At 45.8% G+C, this 20,650-nt stretch overlaps 1 protein-coding gene across 1 annotated transcript in view; it reads left to right on the forward strand.

Moving 5' to 3' along the window:
* Positions 1-20,650, forward strand: part of acer3 (alkaline ceramidase 3) — a 159,955-nt gene that overhangs the window by 118,944 nt on the left and 20,361 nt on the right. The window contains exons 7-8 of the mRNA XM_078402009.1: positions 16,534-16,592; positions 19,785-19,886. Of these exons, the coding sequence (XP_078258135.1) occupies positions 16,534-16,592; positions 19,785-19,886 (161 nt within the window). The remainder of the gene's footprint in view (positions 1-16,533; positions 16,593-19,784; positions 19,887-20,650) is intronic.

A 20,650-nucleotide genomic window follows, 5' to 3' on the forward strand; every position in this document is an offset into this window, starting at 1 on the left:
GCTCTTAAGGATAGCGGAGTCAGGGAGTATGGGGAGAAGGCAGGAACGGGGTACTGATTGAGAATGATCAGCCATGATCGCATTGAATGGCGGTGCTGGCTCGAAGGGTCGAATGGCCTCCTGCACTTATTGTCTATGGTCTATCACCTATCCATGTTCTCCAGAGATACTGCCTGAGCCACTGAATTACTCCGCCATGTTGTGTCCTTTTGTGTTGACAGTTCCTTGTTTCTACGTAGACCAGCCGTGATCCCATTGAACGGTGGGGCAGGCATAGAGTCATAGAGTGGAACAGAATGGACACAGGCCCTATGGCCCAACTTGCCCACACCGGGCTAACAATGTCCCAGCTACACTAGTCCCACCTACCTGTGCTTGGTTCATATCCCGCCAAACCTGTCCTATCCATGTACCTGTCTAACTGTTTCTTAAACGTTGAGATAGTCCCAGCCTCAACTGCCTCCTTTGGCCGCTTGTTCCATACACCCACCACCCTTTGTATGAAAAAGTTACCCCTCAGTTTCCTATTAAAGTTTCCCCCCTTTACCTTGAACCTATGTCCTCTGGTCCTCGATTCCCCTACTCTGGGCAAGAGACTGTGCATCTACCCGATCTATGGCCTGTTGTGTTCTCGTGGTGGTTTGACAATAGACAATAGACAATAGGTGCAGGAGTGGGCCATTCGGCCCTTCAAGCCAGCACCACCATTCGATGTGATCATGGCTGATCATTCTCAATCAGTACCCCGTTCCTGCCTTCTCCCCGTACCCCCTGACTCCGCTATCCTTAAGAGCTCTATCTAGCTCTCTCTTGAATGCATTCAGAGAATCCGCCTCCACTGCCTCCTGAGGCAGAGAATTCCACAGATTTACAACTCTCTGACTGAAAAAGTTTTTCCTCATCTCCGTTCTAAATGGCCTAGCCCTTATTCTTAAACTGTGGCCAGGCTTTTAGCCAGAATGTCTGGCTCCTGGCTAGCTTGGAGGGGAAGGCAGAAATTGAAGAGATTAGCAGCCCCGTGGCTGTGATGTGAGAGCGCTGTTGCTTCAGACTCTTAATCCATTTTGAACGACAAAAAAAAATGTTCAGTTGAGTCATGCAGCAGAGATAAAGTTATCAGCAAATCAGAAAGCTATTGTGGGTTGTATTCCAAGCTTTGTATCTTCTAACCTGTCAAGAGTTGAAAAGCTGCAGCTTTAGTAGCCATCTAAGATGGAAGCTCAGCTTTTTTTTGTGAGACCAGGAAGTCTTTTGATATCTGAGTATAGAAGTTGGGAGGTCATGTTATAGACAATAGGTGCAGGATGAGGCCATTCGGCCCTTCGAGCCAGCACCGCCATTCAATGTGATCATGGCTGATCATTCTCAATCAGTACCCCGTTCCTGCCTTCTCCCCATACCCCCTGACTCCGCTATCCTTAAGAGCTCTATCTAGCTCTCTCTTGAATGCATTCAGAGAAAAAAAATTTAAGAGATACAGCGCGGAAACAGGCCCTTCGGCCCACCGAGTCCGCGCCGCCCAGCGATCCCCGCACATTAACACTATCCTACACACACTAGGGACAATTTTTACATTTTACCCAGTCAATTAACCTACAAACCTGTACGTCTTTTGGAGTGTGGCAGGAAACCGAAGATCTCGGAGAAAACCCACGCAGGTCATGGGGAGAACGTACAAACTTCGTACAGACGGCGCCCTTGGTCAGGATCGAACCTGAGTCTCAGGCGCTGCATTCGCTGTAAGGCAGCAACTCTACCGCTGCGCCACCCTGCCGCCATTGGCCTCCACTGCCTTCTGAGGCAGAGAATTCCACAGATTCACAACTCTCTGACTGAAAAAGTTTTTCCTCATCTCAGTTCTAAATGGCCTACCCCTTATTCTTAAACTGTGGCCCCTTGTTCTGGACTCCCCCAACATTGGGAACATGTTGCAGTTATATCAGACGTTGGTGAGGCCTATTCAAGCTTAATCGCACAGACTTTTAAGACAGTTGAACCACATGTGAGGCCACATTTAGAGTATCGCGTTCAGTTCTGGGCACCGTTTTATTGAAAAGATGATGTCAAGCTGGAAAGGGTGCAGTGAAGATTTACAAGGATGTTGCCAGGACCCGAGGGCCCCGAGCCTGAGCTATAGGGAGAGATTGAGCAGGCTAGAGTATTCCTTGGAGTGGAGGTGGGTGAGCGGTGATCTTATAGAGGCGTACAAAATCATGAGTAGAATAGATCGAGTAAATGTACAGAGTCCCTTGCCCAGAGTAGGAGAATTGAGAACCAGAGGACATAGGTTTAAAGTGAGGGGGTAAAGATTTAATACAATACAATACAATACAATATATCTTTATTGTCATTGTACAGGGGTACAACGAGATTGGGAATGCGCCTCCCATATGATGCAATAAATCAATTTGCTAATCAATATTAATTTAAACAACCCAATGAAACAAATTAGAACAGTTTTAAAACAGAATCAAGTGCAAGTAGGTCTGTGCCGGTTCACTGTGCGATGTGACCATCCGGCTCAGCAGGACCGGTTTATAGCAGCTATGGCCCTGGGGATGAAGTTTTTTCTTGAGTCTGGAGGTGCGGGCGTAGAAGGCCTTGTATCGTCTGCCCGATGGTAGAAGTTCGAACAGACTGTTGCAGGGGTGCGAGGAGTCTTTGTGGATGCTAGTGGCTTTTCTGAGGCATCGTGTGTTGTAGATGCCCTCCAAGGCTGGTAGTTGTGTTCCGATAGACTTCTGAGCTCTATGGACTACCCGCTGAAGGGCTTTCCTCTCTGCCTCCGTGCAGCTGAGATACCACACAGGGATGCCTGAGTGGTAACGCAAAGGGTGGTGGGTGTATGGAACGAGCTGCCAGAGGTAGTTGAGGCAGATACTATCGCAACATTTAAGAAACATTTAGACAGGTACATGGATAGGACAGATTTAGAGATATATATGGGCCAAAGGCAGGTAGATAGGACAAGAGTTGATGGGACATGTTGGTCGGCATAGGCATGTTAGGCTGAAGGGCATGTTTCCACGCTGTATGACTCTATGATACTCTTACTGTAATTTTAAGCCTCTGAATATTTTTCTATGTCAAAGACAGCGTTTTTTGTGTAATTAAACTAGATGGCTTAAAAGCTGCATTGCGCAGCCATTTGTTTGATCCTGTTTATGAAACCAAAAAGAAGTAATTAAACTTGAACTAGCTTTTATAATGATTGCTCAAGCATTTAAGTATGTTCTGAGATTAAACTGCTGGTATGGTAGGAATTTGTACCAGACTTGATGTTGTCTGGTGGTTTCAAAATACCTATCATTGCTTTCTATTACTGCAGCCAATAACAGAACTAGTATTGGAAATTAGGAGAAGATGTGGGGATTTTATATAATGAGATTTAATAATTCTGGAAATTACTGGTATGTAAAATAATGTTACAATTCATGTTTTTAATTTCTCACTCCTTCAGTAGTCCATGTCTTCACCCCCCCCCCCCCCCCCCCTATATCTTGAACTAAATTGGAATTTTCTTCCAAAACTTGTTAATGCACCTTCATCCACCTTCCATGTTTAAGAGGATCAAGGGACTGCAGATGCTGGTTTACAAAAGAAATAAAAAAAGAGTGCTGGAGTAGCTCAGCATGTCAGGCAGCATCTCAGGAGAACACGGATAGGTGACATTTTGGGTTGGCACCCTTCTTAAGACAATAGACAATAGGTGCAGGAGAAGGCTATTCGGCCCTTCGAGCCAGCACTGCCATTCAATGTGAGCATGGCTGATCATTCTCAATCAGTACCCCGTTCCTGCCTTCTCCCCGTACCCCCTGACTCCGCTATCCTTAAGAGCTCTATCTAGTTCTCTCTTGAATGCATTCAGAGAATTGGCCTCCACTGCCTTCTGAGGCAGAGAATTCCACAGATTCACAACTCTCTGACTGAAAATGTTTTTCCTCATCTCAGTTCGGGTCAGGACCATTCCATCGCAAGGTTTGAGACAGATTTAGACAGGTACATGGATGATAATAATAATATATTCCTTTATTCGTCCCACACCGGAGAAATTTACAAAGAACAGGGCAGGTTTAGAGGGATACAGGCCCAGCCTAGGAAGGAGGAACTAGTGTAGATGGGACATGTTGGTCGGTGTGGGCAAGTTGGGCCGAAGGGCCTGTTTCCACGCTGCAGGACTCTATGACAACTCATTTTTGTAGATTTCAAAAAACTGATTCTTCTTGGTTTTAAGGAATTGGAGTTAAACATTTGCAGCTTGACTGAAAAAGGCTCCGTGCCTGTTTCTGGTATCCAGAACAATTCTGCCTTTGTTGAACTGCAGTAACATTGTTCCATTATATAATTCAATTTTCTTTACCACCCGCTGAGTGAATGAGCTCCTAAATCTTCAACTTGGGGGCCAACACTTTCATTACCTACTGCTTCTGTTGTTCTATGCTAGGTTTTTGTTATTGATAATCAGTCACTGCAGCACATTGTTCTTTCTGAATTTTGACTAATCACTGGTTGCAGACATGCATTAAATTTGACAGCATGCAATTCAAAACCAGGTTGTTCTGAAATTGGCATTAGCACCAAGTAAGTGAGTAAGCTGGGCCTAAAATTGTCGCGCTATCGTGTCCCGTTTTGGCTGTAGTTCAGGAACAAACAAACAAACAAACAAACGAGAGTTTTAGCATATAGGTGGATGGTTAAACCATACACACATCTCAACCCAATACTACACTTCTCCCTTTGCCCTTACAGATAGCTAGATAAGGCTTGTATACACTGGAATTTAGAAGGATGAGAGGGGATCTTATCGAAACATATAAGATTATTAAGGGGTTGGACACGTTAGAGGCAGGAAACATGTTCCCAATGTTGGGGGAGTCCAGAACAAGGGGCCATAGTTTAAGAATAAGGGGTAGGCCATTTAGAACGGAGATGAGGAAAAACCTTTTCAGTCAGAGAGTTGTAAATCTGTGGAATTCTCTGCCTCAGAAGGCAGTGGAGGCCGATTCTCTGGATGCATTCAAGAGAGAGTTAGATAGAGCTCTTAAGGATAGCGGAGTCAGGGGGTATGGGGAGAAGGCAGGAATGGGGTACTGATTGAGAATGATCTGCCATGATCACATTGAATGGTGGTACTGGCTCTGGACTCCCCCAACATTGGGAACATGTTTCCTGCCTCTAACGTGTCCAACCCCTTAATAATCTTACATGTCTTAATAATCCTTAATAACCCCTTAATAATCTTATATCTTACAATTTGCGGTATGGTAAAATATTAGAGTGTCATCACGAAAGTAAAATGCTGGCAGTCACTTAGTTTAGAAATACAGCGTGGAAACGGGCCCTTCGGCCCACCAAGTCCACGGCAGCCAGCAATCACCCCGTACACTAGCACTAAGGACAATTTAACCATTTTTGCCGAAGCCAATTAACCTACAAACCTGCACGTCTTTGGAATGTGGGAGGAAACGGGAGCTCCTGGAGTAAACCATGAAACAAGACAAAATACTGGTCCCTACACCATCAACTCGCTGAATTTCAATAAACGTTGCAACCAATATTCCCTTTACCCGAGGACGATAAGGGAAAGGAATATGTTACCGCCCAACACACGTGCCGCTCCCGATGGTCAGTCATTTGAAAAGGGGATTGAGCAACTAGATCTCAACTTGGTCAAAAAGGCCCACTTCAAAATTTAATCGCTACTCGGACCGGCGCGAGATAACCACTTATGAGGTGTTTGCGCAGTAATCAACCAGAACCAGAACCAGAAACCCATGTAAGTCACGGGGAGAATGTATACACTCCGTACAGACAGCACCCGCAGTCAGAATCGAACCCGGGTCCCTGGCGTGGTGAGGCAACAACTCTTCTGTGTCGCCCTTGCTCAAAGACGTCAGCGACTTTGTGACTGGTCAGGTTATGAGCCTCATGATCCCATGTATTGTACATGTTCATCGGTGTTGCACACATGGGCAGATTGTCTAACAGACAGTTTCTCAGAGTAAGAAAATAACTGCAGATGCAAATCGAAGGTATTTATTCACAAAATGCTGGAGTAACTCAGCAGGTCAGGCAGCATCTCAGGAGAGAAGGAATGGGTGTCGTTTCGGGGTCGAGAACCTTCTTCAGACTGATGTCAGGGGGGCGGGACAAAGGAAGGATATAGGTGGAGACAGGAAGATAGAGGGAGATCTGGGAAGGAGGAGGGGAGCAGGGAAGAAGAGAGGGACAGAGGAACTATCTAAAGTTGGAGAAGTCAATGTTCATACCGCTGGGCTGCAAGCTGCCCAGGCGAAATATGAGGTGCTGTTCCTCCAATTTCTGGTGGGCCTCACTATGGCACTGGAGGAGGCCCATGACAGAAAGGTCAGACTGGGAGTGGGAGGGGGAGTTGAAGTGCTCAGCCACCGGGAGATCAGGTTGGTTAAGGCGGACTGAGCGAAGGTGTTGAGCGAAACGATCGCCGAGCCTGCGTCTGGTTTCGCCGATGTAGAGAAGTTGACTTTCTCAGTTAGATTTATCCAGTCCAAGCTGGAACATATTGGCAGCTGAAGTTAGACACAAAAAGCTGGAGTAACTGAGAGGGGACAGGCAGCATCTCTGGAGAGAAGGAATTGGTGACGTCTCGGGTCGAGACCCTTCTTCAGTCTCGACCCGAAACATCACCCATTCTTTCTCTCCAGAGATGCTGCCTGTCCCTCTTGAGTTACTCCAGCTTTTTGTGTCTATCTTTGGTTTAAACCAGCATCTGCAGTTCTTTCCTGCACATATTGGCAGCTGCATTGTTAGTGGTACTTAGCAACTGTAGTACTTGGAAATTATTCCCACGAGTCTTTAATTTTCAATTTTAATGGAGGGTGGGGACTTAGCAAATTGGAAAAAGGAGGCAAAATGCCAACAGCCCATTTGGTGTACTTCAAACTAACTTTCTCGCGGGGATATCCGCACAGTGTTTAGAATAATCGTTCAAACTCTCATCAGCAAAATTGTTTTATCGTGCTGAATTCTTTATTGATCCTGTTGTCATTGTTTAGTGGCATTGATTTAAAGCCCTGTTTAAGAATTCTTTTCTCGCCGGAAAAGAGAACTCTGTATGGAGTTTGTACGTTTTGCCCTGTGACTGTGTGGGTTTTCTCACATCCCAAAGACGTGCAGGTTTGTAGGTTAATTGGTTTCTGTGAGTTGTCCCTCGTGTATAGGATCGCGGGCCGGCGTGGACTCAGTAGGCCGAAAGGGCCTGTTTCCACACTATATCTCTAAGGTCTAGTCTCTCCAGAGAGCTCATAAGTGGTGGAATCCCAGCAAGCTGTCTGCTGTGCTTGGCTTCGTCTTTGCAGTCCGGCCAAAGGGCCTGTTTCCATGCTGTATTGCTAAACCTAAACCTAATCTTAATTTAGTTTAAGATGGGACTAAATTATCTTCAATTTAAACCAAAATCTGCAGCTCCTTTCCACATACTTAATTCAGCTTAGTTTAGTTTAAACATACAGCGCAGAAACAGGCCCTGAGTCTGTACCGACCAGCGATCACCCCGTACACCAGCACTAATCCTACACACTAGTGACACTTAGCAATCTTTACCGAAGGCAATTAACCTACAAACCTGTACGTCTTTGGAGTGTGGGAGGAAACCGGAGCGCCCGGAGAAAACCCACGCGGTCAAGGGGAGAACGTACAAACACCTCACACAGCACCCGTAGTTGGAATCGAACCGCGGCCTCTGGTGCTGTGAGGCAGCAACTCTACCACAGCGCCACTGTGCCGCCCGATTTTGTTCTTTCATTTCTTTCCCCAAGTACGCACTCGAGATTGAGGCAGTAACTCAATCCTGTTTTGCCCAAAGCTCAGCAATTAAGCGCTGAAACATGAGCTGCTCCATGTATGGCAGCCTGCAAGTTGCCCTGCGGTGTTGGTGTTTGCGATCCACACTGTACGATTGACCCAAATCTGAGAGTGTGTCATTTTATGTATGAATCTCCAGGCATGTTCCCATTGCTGTTTCTGAGAACAGCTCAAATCACCTTACCGGAGAAACTCGGGGAGAGTTGGACTGTGTCCCCAATTAAATACACTTAGGCACTTCAATAATCATATTTAATTTGACATCTGTTGGCTTGAGGGGATTCCTAGTTTAAGCAAGCCAGACACTGCTGGCAGCTGAGGTTATCTGACGGTCACAGTGTGTAACGATATGTTTAAAGAGGTATTATCTTCATGGGAAAGAAACATTTGGGGCACCAGCTTTGTTTAAGGAACGTCAAGAAACAGTAATAAAGAATTGTTTTCTTCTTGGATCCTACTCGGCTCAAATAATGTTTTCATATGCTGACATTATTGCTTTACGATTTAACCCGTAGATAAGAATCAACCAACTGCTGTTAATGAAGATATAACTTTAATCAAGCGTGCATCATTCAGCTTTCCCTTCCCCCTCAACAAATTTGTTAAATACATTTTATTTTGCTTATTGGCACACTGGCCATAATTTATTTCCTTCCATGTTGATAACCAGACCTTAGTGCCTGAACTTCATTAGTCTGGAAAAGGTGCAGGAGCGATTTACACGAATGTTGCTAGGACTCGAGGGCCTGAGCTACAGGGAGAGTCTGGGCAGGCTCGGACTTTATTTAGAGTCATAGAGACGTAGAGTCACAGAGTGATACTGTGTGGAAACAGGCCCTTCGGCCCAACTTGCCCACACCGGCTAACAATATCCCAGCTACACTAGTCCCATGGATAGGACAGGTTTGGACATCCCTCCAAATCTGTCCTATCCATGTACCTGTCTCACTGTCTCTTAAACGATGGCAAGTCCCAGCATCAACTACCTCCTCTGGCAACTTGTTCCATACACCCACCACCCTTTGTGTGAAAAAGTGACCCCTCGGATTCCTATTAAATCTATTCCCCTTCACCTTGAACCTATGTCCTCTGGTCCTCTATTCCCCTACTCTGGGCAAGAGACTCTGTGCATCTACCCGATCTATTCCTCTCATACACCTCTATAAGATCACCCCTCATCCTCCTGCACTCCATGGAACAGAGACCCAGCCTGCTCAACCTCTCCCTATAGCTCACACCCTCTAGTTCTGGCAACATCCTCGTATATCTTTTCTGAACTCTTTCAAGCTTGACAATATCTTTCCTATAACATGGTGCCCAGAACTGAACACAATATTCTACACGTGGTCTCACCAACGTCTTATACAACTGCAACATGACCTCCCAACTTCTATACTCAATTCTCTGACTGATGAAGGCGAAATTGCCAAAAGCTTTTTTGACCACCTAATCTACCTGCAACTCAACCTTCAAGGAACCATGAACCTGCACTCTTAGATCCCTCTGCTCTACAATACCTCCCAGAGGCGTAGCATTTACTGTGTAGGTCCTGCCCTTGTTCGACGCCCCAAAATGCAACACCTCACGCTTCTCTGTATTAAATTCCATCAACCATTCCTCTGCCCACCTGGCCAATCGATCCAGATCCTACTGCAATCGTTCGCAACCTTCTTCACAATCTACAAAACCATTAACTTTTGTATCATTAGAAACTTGCTAATCTTGCCCTGTATGTTCTCATCCAAATCAATGATGTAGATGACAAACAGGAACAGGCCCAGCACCGAGCCCTGAGGCACACCACTAGTCACAGGCCATCAGCCGATAAGCAACCTTCCACCATCACCCTCTGCTTCCTTCCACAAAGCCATTCAGCTATCTCTCCTTGGATCCCACGTGATCTATCCTTCCAGAGCAATTTCTTGGAGAGCAGGAGGCTGAGGGATGATCTTATAAAGGTGCATAAGACCAAGAGGAGGGTTAGAAAGGGTGAATGTGCTGTCTTTTTTCCAGTGTAAGGGAAATCAATGACTAGAGGGCACAGGTTTGAGGTGAGAGGGAATAGATTCAATAGGAACCAGGGGGAGGCAATGTTTTTCCACAGAGGGAGGTGCTTATATGGAATGAGCTGGGTCGTGCAGTTAGTTTAGTAGGAGGCATAAGCATGGAAACAGACCCTTCGGCCCATCAAGTCCATGCCGACCATCGATCACACTAGTTCTATGTTAGCCCACTTATCAACTCCATACACACTGGGGGCAATTTACAGATGCCAATTATCCTACAAACTATACTCCTATACTTGATTCGAGTATAGGAGTAAAGAGGTCCTTCTGCAGTTGGACAAGGCCCTGGTGAGACCACATCTGGAGTATTGTGTGCAGTTTTGGTCTCCTAATTTGAGGAAAGACATCCTTGCTATTGAGGCAGTGCAGCGTAGGTTCACCAGATTAATCCCTGGGATGGCGGGACTGTCATATGAGGAAAGATTGGAAAGACTGGGCTTGTATTCACTGGAATCTAGAAGGATGAGAGGGGATCTTATAGAGACGTATAAAATAATAAAAGGACTGGACAAGCTAGATGCAGGAAAAATGTTCCCAATGTTGGGCGAGTCCAGAACCAGTGGCCACAGGCTAAGAATAAAGGGGAGGCCATTTAAAACTGAGATGAGAAAAAACTTTTTCACCCAGAGAGTTGTGAATTTGTGGAATTCTCTGCCACAGAAGGCAGTGGAAGCCAATTCACTGGATGAATCTAAAAGAGAGTTAGATAGAGCTCTAGGGGCTAGTGGAATCAAGGGGTATGGGGAGAAGGCAGGCAAGGGTCACTGATTGTGGATGATCAGCCATGATCACGGTGAATGGCGGTGCTGGCACAAAGGGCGAATGGCCTCCTCCTGCACCTATTTTCTATGTTTCTAAACCTATACGCTTTTTTAAACATCTTGATTTAATTTAGTTTAGTTTAGAGAATAAGCGTGGAACTAGGCCCTTGGGCCACCGAGTCCGTGCCAACCAGCGATCCCCGCACACTAACACTGTCCTACACACACTAGAGACAATTTTACATTCATACCAAGCCAATATGCCTACAAACCTTGTACGTCTTTGCAGTGTGGGTGGAAACCGGAGCACCCGGAGAAAGCCCACGCGGTCACGGGGGGAACCTTCATGCTCCGTACAGACAGCACCCGTAGGCAGGATTGGACCCAGATCTCTGGCGCTGTAAGGCAGCAGCTCTACCGCTGCGCCACCGTGCCGGACACCATGGTCTCCAATCCTTTATAGTAGATTCCAGCATGTTCACAATTATTGATGTTAGGCAATCAGGTTGGTGGCTTATTATTTTCTATCAGGTTGGAGGCTTATTTTCCCTCCTTTCTTAAATGGTGGATCATAGTTGCTACATTCCAACTTGCAGGAACTATTTCATAGATTTTGGAAGCTGGTCACGATGCCCCAACACAAACTCTTTTTTCAAAACTCGGCGAGGTAAAATAATCATAACCGTGGGATTTATTTGTTACTGGCTCATTAACTTCTGTACTCGTTAATGTTTATTATTAGTTTAATAGCACTTTATTTTACTAATGCTACTTTTTTTTCATTGAATTAAATTAGTTTAGAGATACAGCATGGAAACAGGCCCTTCGGCCCACTGAGTCCCCACCGACCATCGATCACCCGTTCACACTAGTTCTAGCTCTTAAGGATAGCGGAGTCAGGGGGTATGGGGAGAAGGCAGGAACAGGGTACTGATTGAGAATGATCAGCCATGATCACATTGAATGGCGGTGCTGGGTCGAAGGGCCAAATGGCCTCCTCCTGCACCTATTGTCAATGTTATCCCATTTTATCAAACACTCCCTCAACACTTGCAGTAATTTGCAGAGGCCATTTCACCTAAAAATCCGCATGACTTCGGGATGCGGGAGGAAATGTAGCACCTGCAGGAAACGCACACAGTCAATAGACAATAGACAATGAGGCAGAGCATTCCACAGATTTACAACTCTCTGAGTGAAAAAGTTTTTCCTCATCTCCGTTCTAAATGGCCTACCCCTTATTCTTAAACTGTGGCCCCTGGTTCTGGACTCCCCCAACATTGGGAACATGTTTCCTGCCTCCAACGTGTCCAACCCCTTAATAATCTTATACGTTTCGATAAGATCCCCTCTCGTCCTTCTAAATTCCAGTGTATACAAGCCTAGTCGCTCCAGTCTTGGGCTGAAGGGCCTGTTCTCCCTACGGTCGCAGGGAGTCAGGGGCTGTAGGGCAACCCCTGCAAACTCCACGCAAACAGCGTCAGAGGTCAGGATCGAACCTGCGCCTCTGGCTGCGCTGCCAGCTGTGCCGCCCCGCACCTCCAGCGTCAATGCATTTTGTTTCGATGAAGACAGACTTAAAATATTTGTTCAATTTCTCCCTCCTAACCCCATTCTCCTGCTTTCTCCCTATAACACAGAGAGTGGTGAATCTGTGGAACACACAGAGAGTGGTGAATCTCTGGAATTCTCTGATACAGAAGGTAGTTGAGGCCAGTTCATTGGCTATATTTAAGAGGGAGTTAGATGTGGCCCTTGTGGCTAAAGGGATCAGAGGGTATGGAGAGAAGGCAGGTACGGGATACTGAGTTGGATGATCAGCCATGATCATATTGAATGGCGGTGCAGGCTCGAAGGGCCGAATGGCCTACTCCTGCACCTATTTTCTACGTTTCTATGTAACCCCTGACACCCATACTAATCAAGAATCTATCTCTGCCTTAAAAATATCCATTGACTTGGCCTCCACAGCCGTCTGTGGCAAAGAATTCCACAGATTCACCGCCCTGTAGCAACAGTTCAATTCTTGGCAATTGGGCAGTTAATTCGTTCACCTTTTTGTGCAAAGCAATACATTTTGATCTTGTGCTTTTAAATTTGACCATTTAAGATTTTTCCGTGCTATTTGCTGCTTACCTTTGTTTCCACTGCCTGTTTATTAATGGAGATGCAAGGAACTGCAGATGCTGGAGTCTTGCATAGAACACAAAGTGCTGGAGTAACTCAGCAGGTCAGGCAGCATCTCTGGAGAACATGGATAGGTTCATTTAGATTCATGTTCTCCAGGCACACATCATGCCACCTCGGCAAGGACAGCAGCAAAATCAAGGACGAGTCGCAACCCGGCCACTCCCTCTTCTCTCCTCTCCCATCGGGCAAAAGGTATAGAAGTGTGAAAAACAGATACAGGGACAGTTTTTTCCCGGCTGTTATCAGGCAACTGAACCATCCTACCAACTGCTAGAGTGTGGTCCTCAGCGGCTATCTACCTCATTGGAGACCCTTGGACTCTCTTTAGACAATAGACAGGAGGAGGCCATTCGGCCCTTCGAGCCAGCTCCGCCATTCAATGTGATCATGGCTGATCATTCTCAATCAGTACCCCTTTACTGGCTTTATCTTGCACAAAACATTATTCACATTATTCCCTTTATAATGTATCTGTACACTGTGGATGGCTCGATTGTACTAATGTATTGCCTTTCCTTTGACTGGTTTGCATGCAACAAAAGATTTTCACTGTACCTCAGTACACGTGACAATAAACTAAATTAAACTCGGAGATAGAGTCATAGAGTGATACTGTGTGGAAACAGGCCCTTCAGCCCAACTCGCCCGCACTGGCCAACGTATCCCAGCCACACTAGTCCCATCTGCCCGCGTTTGGTCTATTTCCCTCCAAAATTGTCCTGCTCGTGTACCTGTCTAACTGTTTCTTAAAAGTTGGTATAGTCCCTGCCTCAACTACCTCCTCTGGCAGCCTGTTCCATACACCCACCACCCTTTGTGTGAAAAGGTTACCCCTCAGATTCCTATTAAAACTTTTTCCACCTTAAACTTATGCCCTCTGGTCCTCAGCTACCTAACTAGCTGAGTTACTTCAGCACTTTGTCTGTTTATTCATGGCTTAGTGTAAAAAAAACTTAACTTCATCTCTGACGCCCTTCAGAGATTGAGATGCGTCACCCTTATGCAGTCTGGCTTGTACCAGTGTGACCTCATGCCAGCTTGTAACCCTCCAAATGACACAGCAAGCAGCCGCGATGGACAACAAATACTGGCCTTGCTAGATACGCCCTGCGCTCAATAATGAAGTTAAAACATAAACTACCGATAACACTTAATCTAATTAAACAAAGCTAACCTTCCCTTTGACTGTAACTGAAATCTCCGCCCATATCTTACAATAATAACAATTAAAACGTAGACGCGATTTCCCAATTTTTGTTTGGCGTCTGATGTTATATTGACATGAATCTATGATCCTCTTATTTAGATTCAGTTCAGAATGGTCGTGGAGAGCCAAATGATGTTAAGTCTCTGTTGCAGAATGATGACTTTGTGTAGGTCTTCTTCTTATCGAGTTAATAGACAATAGACAATAGGTGCAGGAGTAGGCCATTCGGCCCTTCGAGCCAGCACCGCCATTCAATGTGATCATGGCTGATCATTCTCAATCAGTACCCCGTTCCTGCTTTCTCCCCATACCCCCTGACTCCGCTATCCTTAAGAGCTCTATCTAGCTCTCTCTTGAATGTATTCAGATAATTGGCCTCCACTGCCCTCTGAGGCAGAGAATTCCACAGATTCACAACTCTCTGACTAAAAAAGTTTTTCCTCATCTCTGTTCTAAATGGCCTACCCCTTATTCTTAAACTGTGGCCCCTGGTTCTGGACTCCCCCAACATTGGGAACATGTTTCCTGCCTCTAACATGTCCAGCCCCTTAATAATCTTATACGTTTCGATAAGATCCCCTCTCATCCTTCTAAATGCCAGTGTATACAAACCTAGTCGCTCCAGTCTTTCAACATATGACAGTCCACATCACAAGATTAGAAACTGTTCAGCCAGAGCTGAACACACTTCTCAGCATCTGCATACAATGCGTCTTACGCTTCTTGTGTTTCTCGTGAGCGGTGGTGGCAAGATTGGTGGAAGGAGGGCCGCGATGTGAACGCTCTTTCCTTTGTGCAGGTGATGGAGGAGCTTTGGGTAGGGGCCCTTGTTCACAGCACTTCCTACAATGAAGGGGTTACGTTTGGGAAAGGGGATTAAAAATGGCCACACTCTTGTAACGGATTATTACCCAGAGATTCTATTAGATTCTCTCAATTAGTGGATTAGAATGTAATGAATCTGTACCTTTGGTCACATTAATTCACCGGTGGGATGCATATGCTGGAATCCCGCATAGAACACAAGTGCTTGAGAACTCAGTAGTTCGGGAAATGTCTCTGGAAGACATGGATCGGTGAGTTTTGGGGTGAAACCTTTCTTCAGCTTACTTCAGACTGAAGAAAAGTCCCAACCCAAATCATTACCTATCCATGTCCTCCTGAGATGCTTCCTGCCTCGCCGAGTTACTCCATCTCTTTTTGTTCATAAGAGCATAAGATCACAAGTCAGGCAGCATCTCGGGAGAAAAGGAATGGGTGACGTTTCGGGTCGAGACCCTTCTTCAGACACTCCATCTGAAAAGGTCTCGACCCGAAACGTCACTCCATTCCTTCTCTCCCGAGACCTGCTGAGTTACTCCAGCATTTTGTGAATAAATACCTTCGATTTGTACCAGCATCTGCAGTTATTTTCTTATAAGATCACAAGTGATAGGAGTGGAATTAGGCCATTCGACCCATCAAGTCTGCTCTGCCATTTAATCATGGCTGATCTATCTCTCCCTCTTAACCCCATTCTCCTACCTTCTCCCCATAACCTCTGACACCCATGTTCCATGTGATATTCCCTGTTCCGTGATCTAATCCACATGCACTCATACTGACTTAATTTCCCCTTTCTAGGTTATGTATGGTTTTCTAGTTGGCTGTCTAGTCCTAGATCTTAGATTAGGGCGGCACGGTAGCGCAGCGGTAGAGTTGCTGCTTTACAGCGAATGTAGCGCCGGAGACTCAGGTTCGATCCTGACTACGGGTGCTGCACTGTAAGGAGTTTGTACGTTCTCCCCGTGACCTGCGTGGGTTTTCTCCGAGATCTTCGGTTTGTTCCCACACTCCAAAGACGTACAGGTATGTAGGTTAATTGGCTGGGTAAATGTAAAAATTGTCCCTAGTGGGTGTAGGATAGTGTTAATGTACGGGGATCGCTGGGCGGCACGGACTTGGTGGGCCGAAAAGGCCTGTTTCCGGCTGTATGTGTATTAGCAAAGATTAAATGGCAGAGTAGACTTGATGGGCCGAATGGCCTAATTCCACTCCTATCACTTGTGATCTTATGTTCTTATGAACAAACAGAGATGGAGAACCCTTACTGAGAACCCGTTCGCAGTATAGAGAGATGGTCAGCATAGGCAGTGGTGGGCCGAAGGGCATGTTTCTGTGCTGAGTACTACACTCTGACCCTGACTATGAGAGGGTTGGAGAGACCAAGTTGCTCAATACATTTAAGAACAAGGAAGATCCACCGGATATCAGGTATGTGTTGGGGATCAGCCTTGATGAAGAATGGCTCAATGGGCCACTCCTATTTTCTGTGCCTCCATTGGATTGACTGAATTCTTCAGCTGTTTTAACCAAGCGTATCCAACATACATGTGTGGAGATGTGATGTTCCGTGTTGTATGTGATATTCCATGTTCCGTGATCTAATCCACGTGCACTCATACTGACTTCATTTCCCCTTTTTCAGGTTATGTACGGTTTTCTAGTTGGCTGTCTAGTCCTACGATCAATATATATTGTCACATGGTAAGTCCTACTTCAACACGGTACTTCATTGTTAGAGTTGTGTTGGTACAGGTCCACCACCGATTTACCGGCAACTGGGTAGTCCGGCACCTCCTTTAATCCAGACAAAATTCCGAGAGCGCCCTTGAAATCCCTCTCCCGGAAGTCCCCCCCGAAAATGTGTTGCCTAGGCTGGATGAGGCTGCCGATCTTGACCTCATTGATACTTCCGCGATTCAACCAAACAGCGGGTTGAATTTGGCCCCGGGCCCGTGCCTGGCTGGGGCCGATTTCTGAGGCCGACTTTGCAGCCTGGTATCTCGCCCCCCCCCCCCCCCCCCCCCTCACCGAGGCCGTGACCTCTGTTTGTCCGGCAAAAACGGATAAACCAGCAAGACTCTGGAACCAAGGGTGCCGGAAAATCGGTGGTGGACCTGTACAGAAATGAATGGTGCAAGGGTTTCCGAAGCATACGCAAGGTCACAACATGCAATCTAGATTTCTGTTAAGTCATTTTGGCTATGATTGTATTATTGGTACAGGGTAGCTTAAAGTAATCTTAGACAGAGCAGAAGGTATAATTTAAATCTAATATCACATTCATCGAGGGACTAAAACGTAGTGCAGGAAGGTGAAATTAGATTGAGACAGGCAATGTCCTTGAATTCAGATTCTCGTCAAGGCTAAGAAGAGTAATCAAAAGAGCAGATAAATAAGAAAATAAATATAATTGAAGTCATTGAGTATACAAAACTTGATACTGAGTGCAGTTTTCAAAATATTATTCCTCCTAGTGATTCTGTATGCTTGTTCCCTTCTTTGTTTTCAGCATTAGTTTGGTCAGCTTGACCCTTGGCTGAGCCTCTTCCAGATCCATTCAAGCTCTGCAGAGCTCTTTGTTCCATTTTTATAGTCCTTGCCTTGCGTGAGTGATAAGAACAGAGTCCATCCGCCTGCTGGGTAATTTTCCTCTGGAGTTCAGTTTAGTTTTGAGATACGGCACGGAAACGGATCCTTCGGCCCACCCGTGTCCGCGCCGACCAGCGATCCCCGCACGCTAACACCATCCCACACGCATTGGGGACAATTTACAATTTCACCAAGCCAATTAACCTACAAACAAGTATGTCTTTGGAGTGTGTGAGGAAGCCGGAGCACCCGGAGAAAACCCACGCAGGTCTCGGGGAGAACGTACAATCTGTAGTTGAGGTAGATACTATCACAACATTAAAAAAAAAAATCTACAGGTACATGGATAGGATAGGTTTAGAAGGGTATGGACTAAATACAGGTAGGTGGGACAAGTATAGATGGGGCATGCTGGTCAGCATGGGAAAGTTGGGCCGAAGGGCCTGCTTCCATGCTGCATGACTATGACTCTAACCAACTTTAATTGAAAATCAAAAAGAAAATGCAGATTCTGGAAATACTCAACAGGTCAGACAGTATCCATGGAGAATGGAAGGCCATTGATCTAAAACATTCAATCTGCAGATGTTGCCTACCCTGCCGAGTATTTGTCTAGCTCTTTCTGTTATTACCGAGCTTTAATCTGGTTTAAGAATGCCTGATTGGCTTGCATTTATGAACTTATGCATTTAATCTTACGGTTTTAATGTTTGTAGTAAAAGACATTTTCACAGAAGGTCCATCTCCTTGAAATTGGATACACTGGGTTGCAAATTCTGCAGCATTGCAGGTCCCGAAGAGCATAGTGGCCTCCGTCATTCTTAAATGAAAGAACTTTGGAACCACCAGGACTCTTCATAGAGCTGGCCGCCCGGCCAAACTGAGCAATCGGTGGAGAAGGACCTTGGTCAGGGATGTGACCAAGAACCCGATGGTCACTCTGGCAGAGCTCCAGAGTTCCTCTGTGAAGATGGGAGAACCTTCCAGAAGGACAACTATATCTGCAGCACTCCACCAATCAGGCCTTTACGGTAGAGTGGCCAGACAGAAGCCACTCCTCAGTAAAAGGCACATGATAGCCTGCCTGGAGTTTGCCAAAAGGCACCTAAAGGACTCTCAGACCACGAGAAACAAGATTCTCTGGTCTGATGAAACCAAGATTGAACTCTTTGGCCTGAATGCCAAGCGGCACCGCTCATCACCTGGCCATACCTACGGTGAAGCATCATGCTGTGGAGATGTTTTTCAGCGGCAGGAACTGGAACTAGTCAGGAACGAGGGATAGATGAACGGAGCAAAGTACAGAAAGATCCTTGATGAAAACCTGCTCCAGAGCGTGCTGGACCTCAGACTGGGGCAGAGGTTCACCTTCCAACAGGACAACGACCCTAAGCGCACAGCCAAGGCAACGGAGGAGTGGCTTCGTGACAAGTCTGTGAATGTCCTTGAGTGGCCCAGCCAGAGCCCAGACTTGAACCCGATCGAACATCTCTGGAGGGACCTGAAAATAGCTGTGCATCCCCATCCAACCTGACAGAGCTTGAGAGGATCTGCAGAGAAGAATGGGAGAAATTGCCCAAATACAGGTGTGCCAAGCTTGTAGCGTCATACCCAAGAAGACTTGAGGCTGTAATCGCTGCCAAAGGTGCCTTAACAAAGTGCTGAGTAAAGGGTCTGAATACTTATGTAAATGTGATATTTCAGTTATTTCTTTTTAATTACTTTGCAAAAATTTCTAAACACCTGTTTTTGCTTTTTTATCATGGGGTAGGTATTGTGTTTAGTTTGATGATAAAAAACCCCAAATTAAATCCATTTTTAAATAAGGCTGTAACGTAGCAAAATGTGGGAAAAGTGAATGGGTCTGAATACTTTCTGAATGCACTGTAGGTGCAGTAGTAGGCCATTCGGCCCTTCAAGCCTGCACCGCCATTCAATACGATCACGGCTGATCATCCAAAATCAGTACCCCGTTCCTGCTTTTTTCCCCATATCCCTTGATTCCGTTTGCCCTAAGAGCTAAATTGTAACTCCCTCTTGAAAACATCCAGTGAATTGGCCTTCACTGCCTTCTGTGGCAGAGAATTCCACAGATTCACAACTCTCTGTGTGAAAAAGGTTTTTCATCATCTCAGTCCTAAAGGGCTTAATCTTAATCTTAACCCCTTAATCTTAAACTGTGACCCCTGGTTCTGGACTCCCCCAACATTGGGAACATTTTTCCTGTGGCTAGCCCGTCCAATTCCTTAAGACTTTTATACGTTTCTACAAGATCCAAGATTATGACTTTTATTTTTCTTGCAGGGTCTACCCGTGGCTGAGGCCTCTTGCCTACACATCTCTAGGTGTATTTCTGATGGGCTTTATCCTCTGGAATGTGGACAACATCTTATGTGATAATTTGAGGTATATTTTTATTCTACCTTCTCTGATAGCTCTTGGGGGCAGGCTGATCAAATGCGGTAATATTTATCCATTATCCTTCAAGTAGGTCAATTGCAGTGGATACAAACAATAGACAATAGGTGCAGGAGGAGGCCATTTGGCCCTTCGAGCCAGCACCGCCATTCAATGTGATCATGGCTGATCATTCTCAATCAGTACCCCGTTCCTGCCTTCTCCCCATACCCTCTGACTCCGCTATCCTTAAGAGCTCTACCTAGCTCTCTCTTGAATGCATTCAGAGAATTGGCCTCTACTGCCTTCTGAGCCAGAGAATTCCACAGATTCACAACTCTCTGACTGAAAAAGGTTTTCCTCATCTCAGTTCTAAATGGCCTACCCCTTATTCTTAAACTGTGGCCCCTTGTTCTGGACTCCCCCAACATTGGGAACATGTTTCCTGCCTCTAACGTGTCCAACCCCTTAATAATGTTATACGTTTCGATAAGATCTCCTCTCATCCCTCTAAATTCCAGTGTATACAAGCCTAGTCGCTCCAGCCTTTCAACGTATGACAGTCCCGCCATTCCGGGAATTAACCTAGTAAACCTACGCTGCACGCCTGCACAACAGATTTCTCCTGAGATGTGCGATGCTTAGCCTGGGTACAGGGTGAAATTCCTTCCAGCAGAACTGTGGAACTAAACCTCTCACTGAACTTTGAACCACTTCTCATAAACTTCAGTTGGAAGGGCAAAGGGGAAATTATTTGAGTAGAAACTAAATGG

Source organism: Rhinoraja longicauda, chromosome 7, assembly GCF_053455715.1.
Source record: "Rhinoraja longicauda isolate Sanriku21f chromosome 7, sRhiLon1.1, whole genome shotgun sequence".
Classification (NCBI taxonomy): Eukaryota; Metazoa; Chordata; class Chondrichthyes; order Rajiformes; family Arhynchobatidae; genus Rhinoraja; species Rhinoraja longicauda.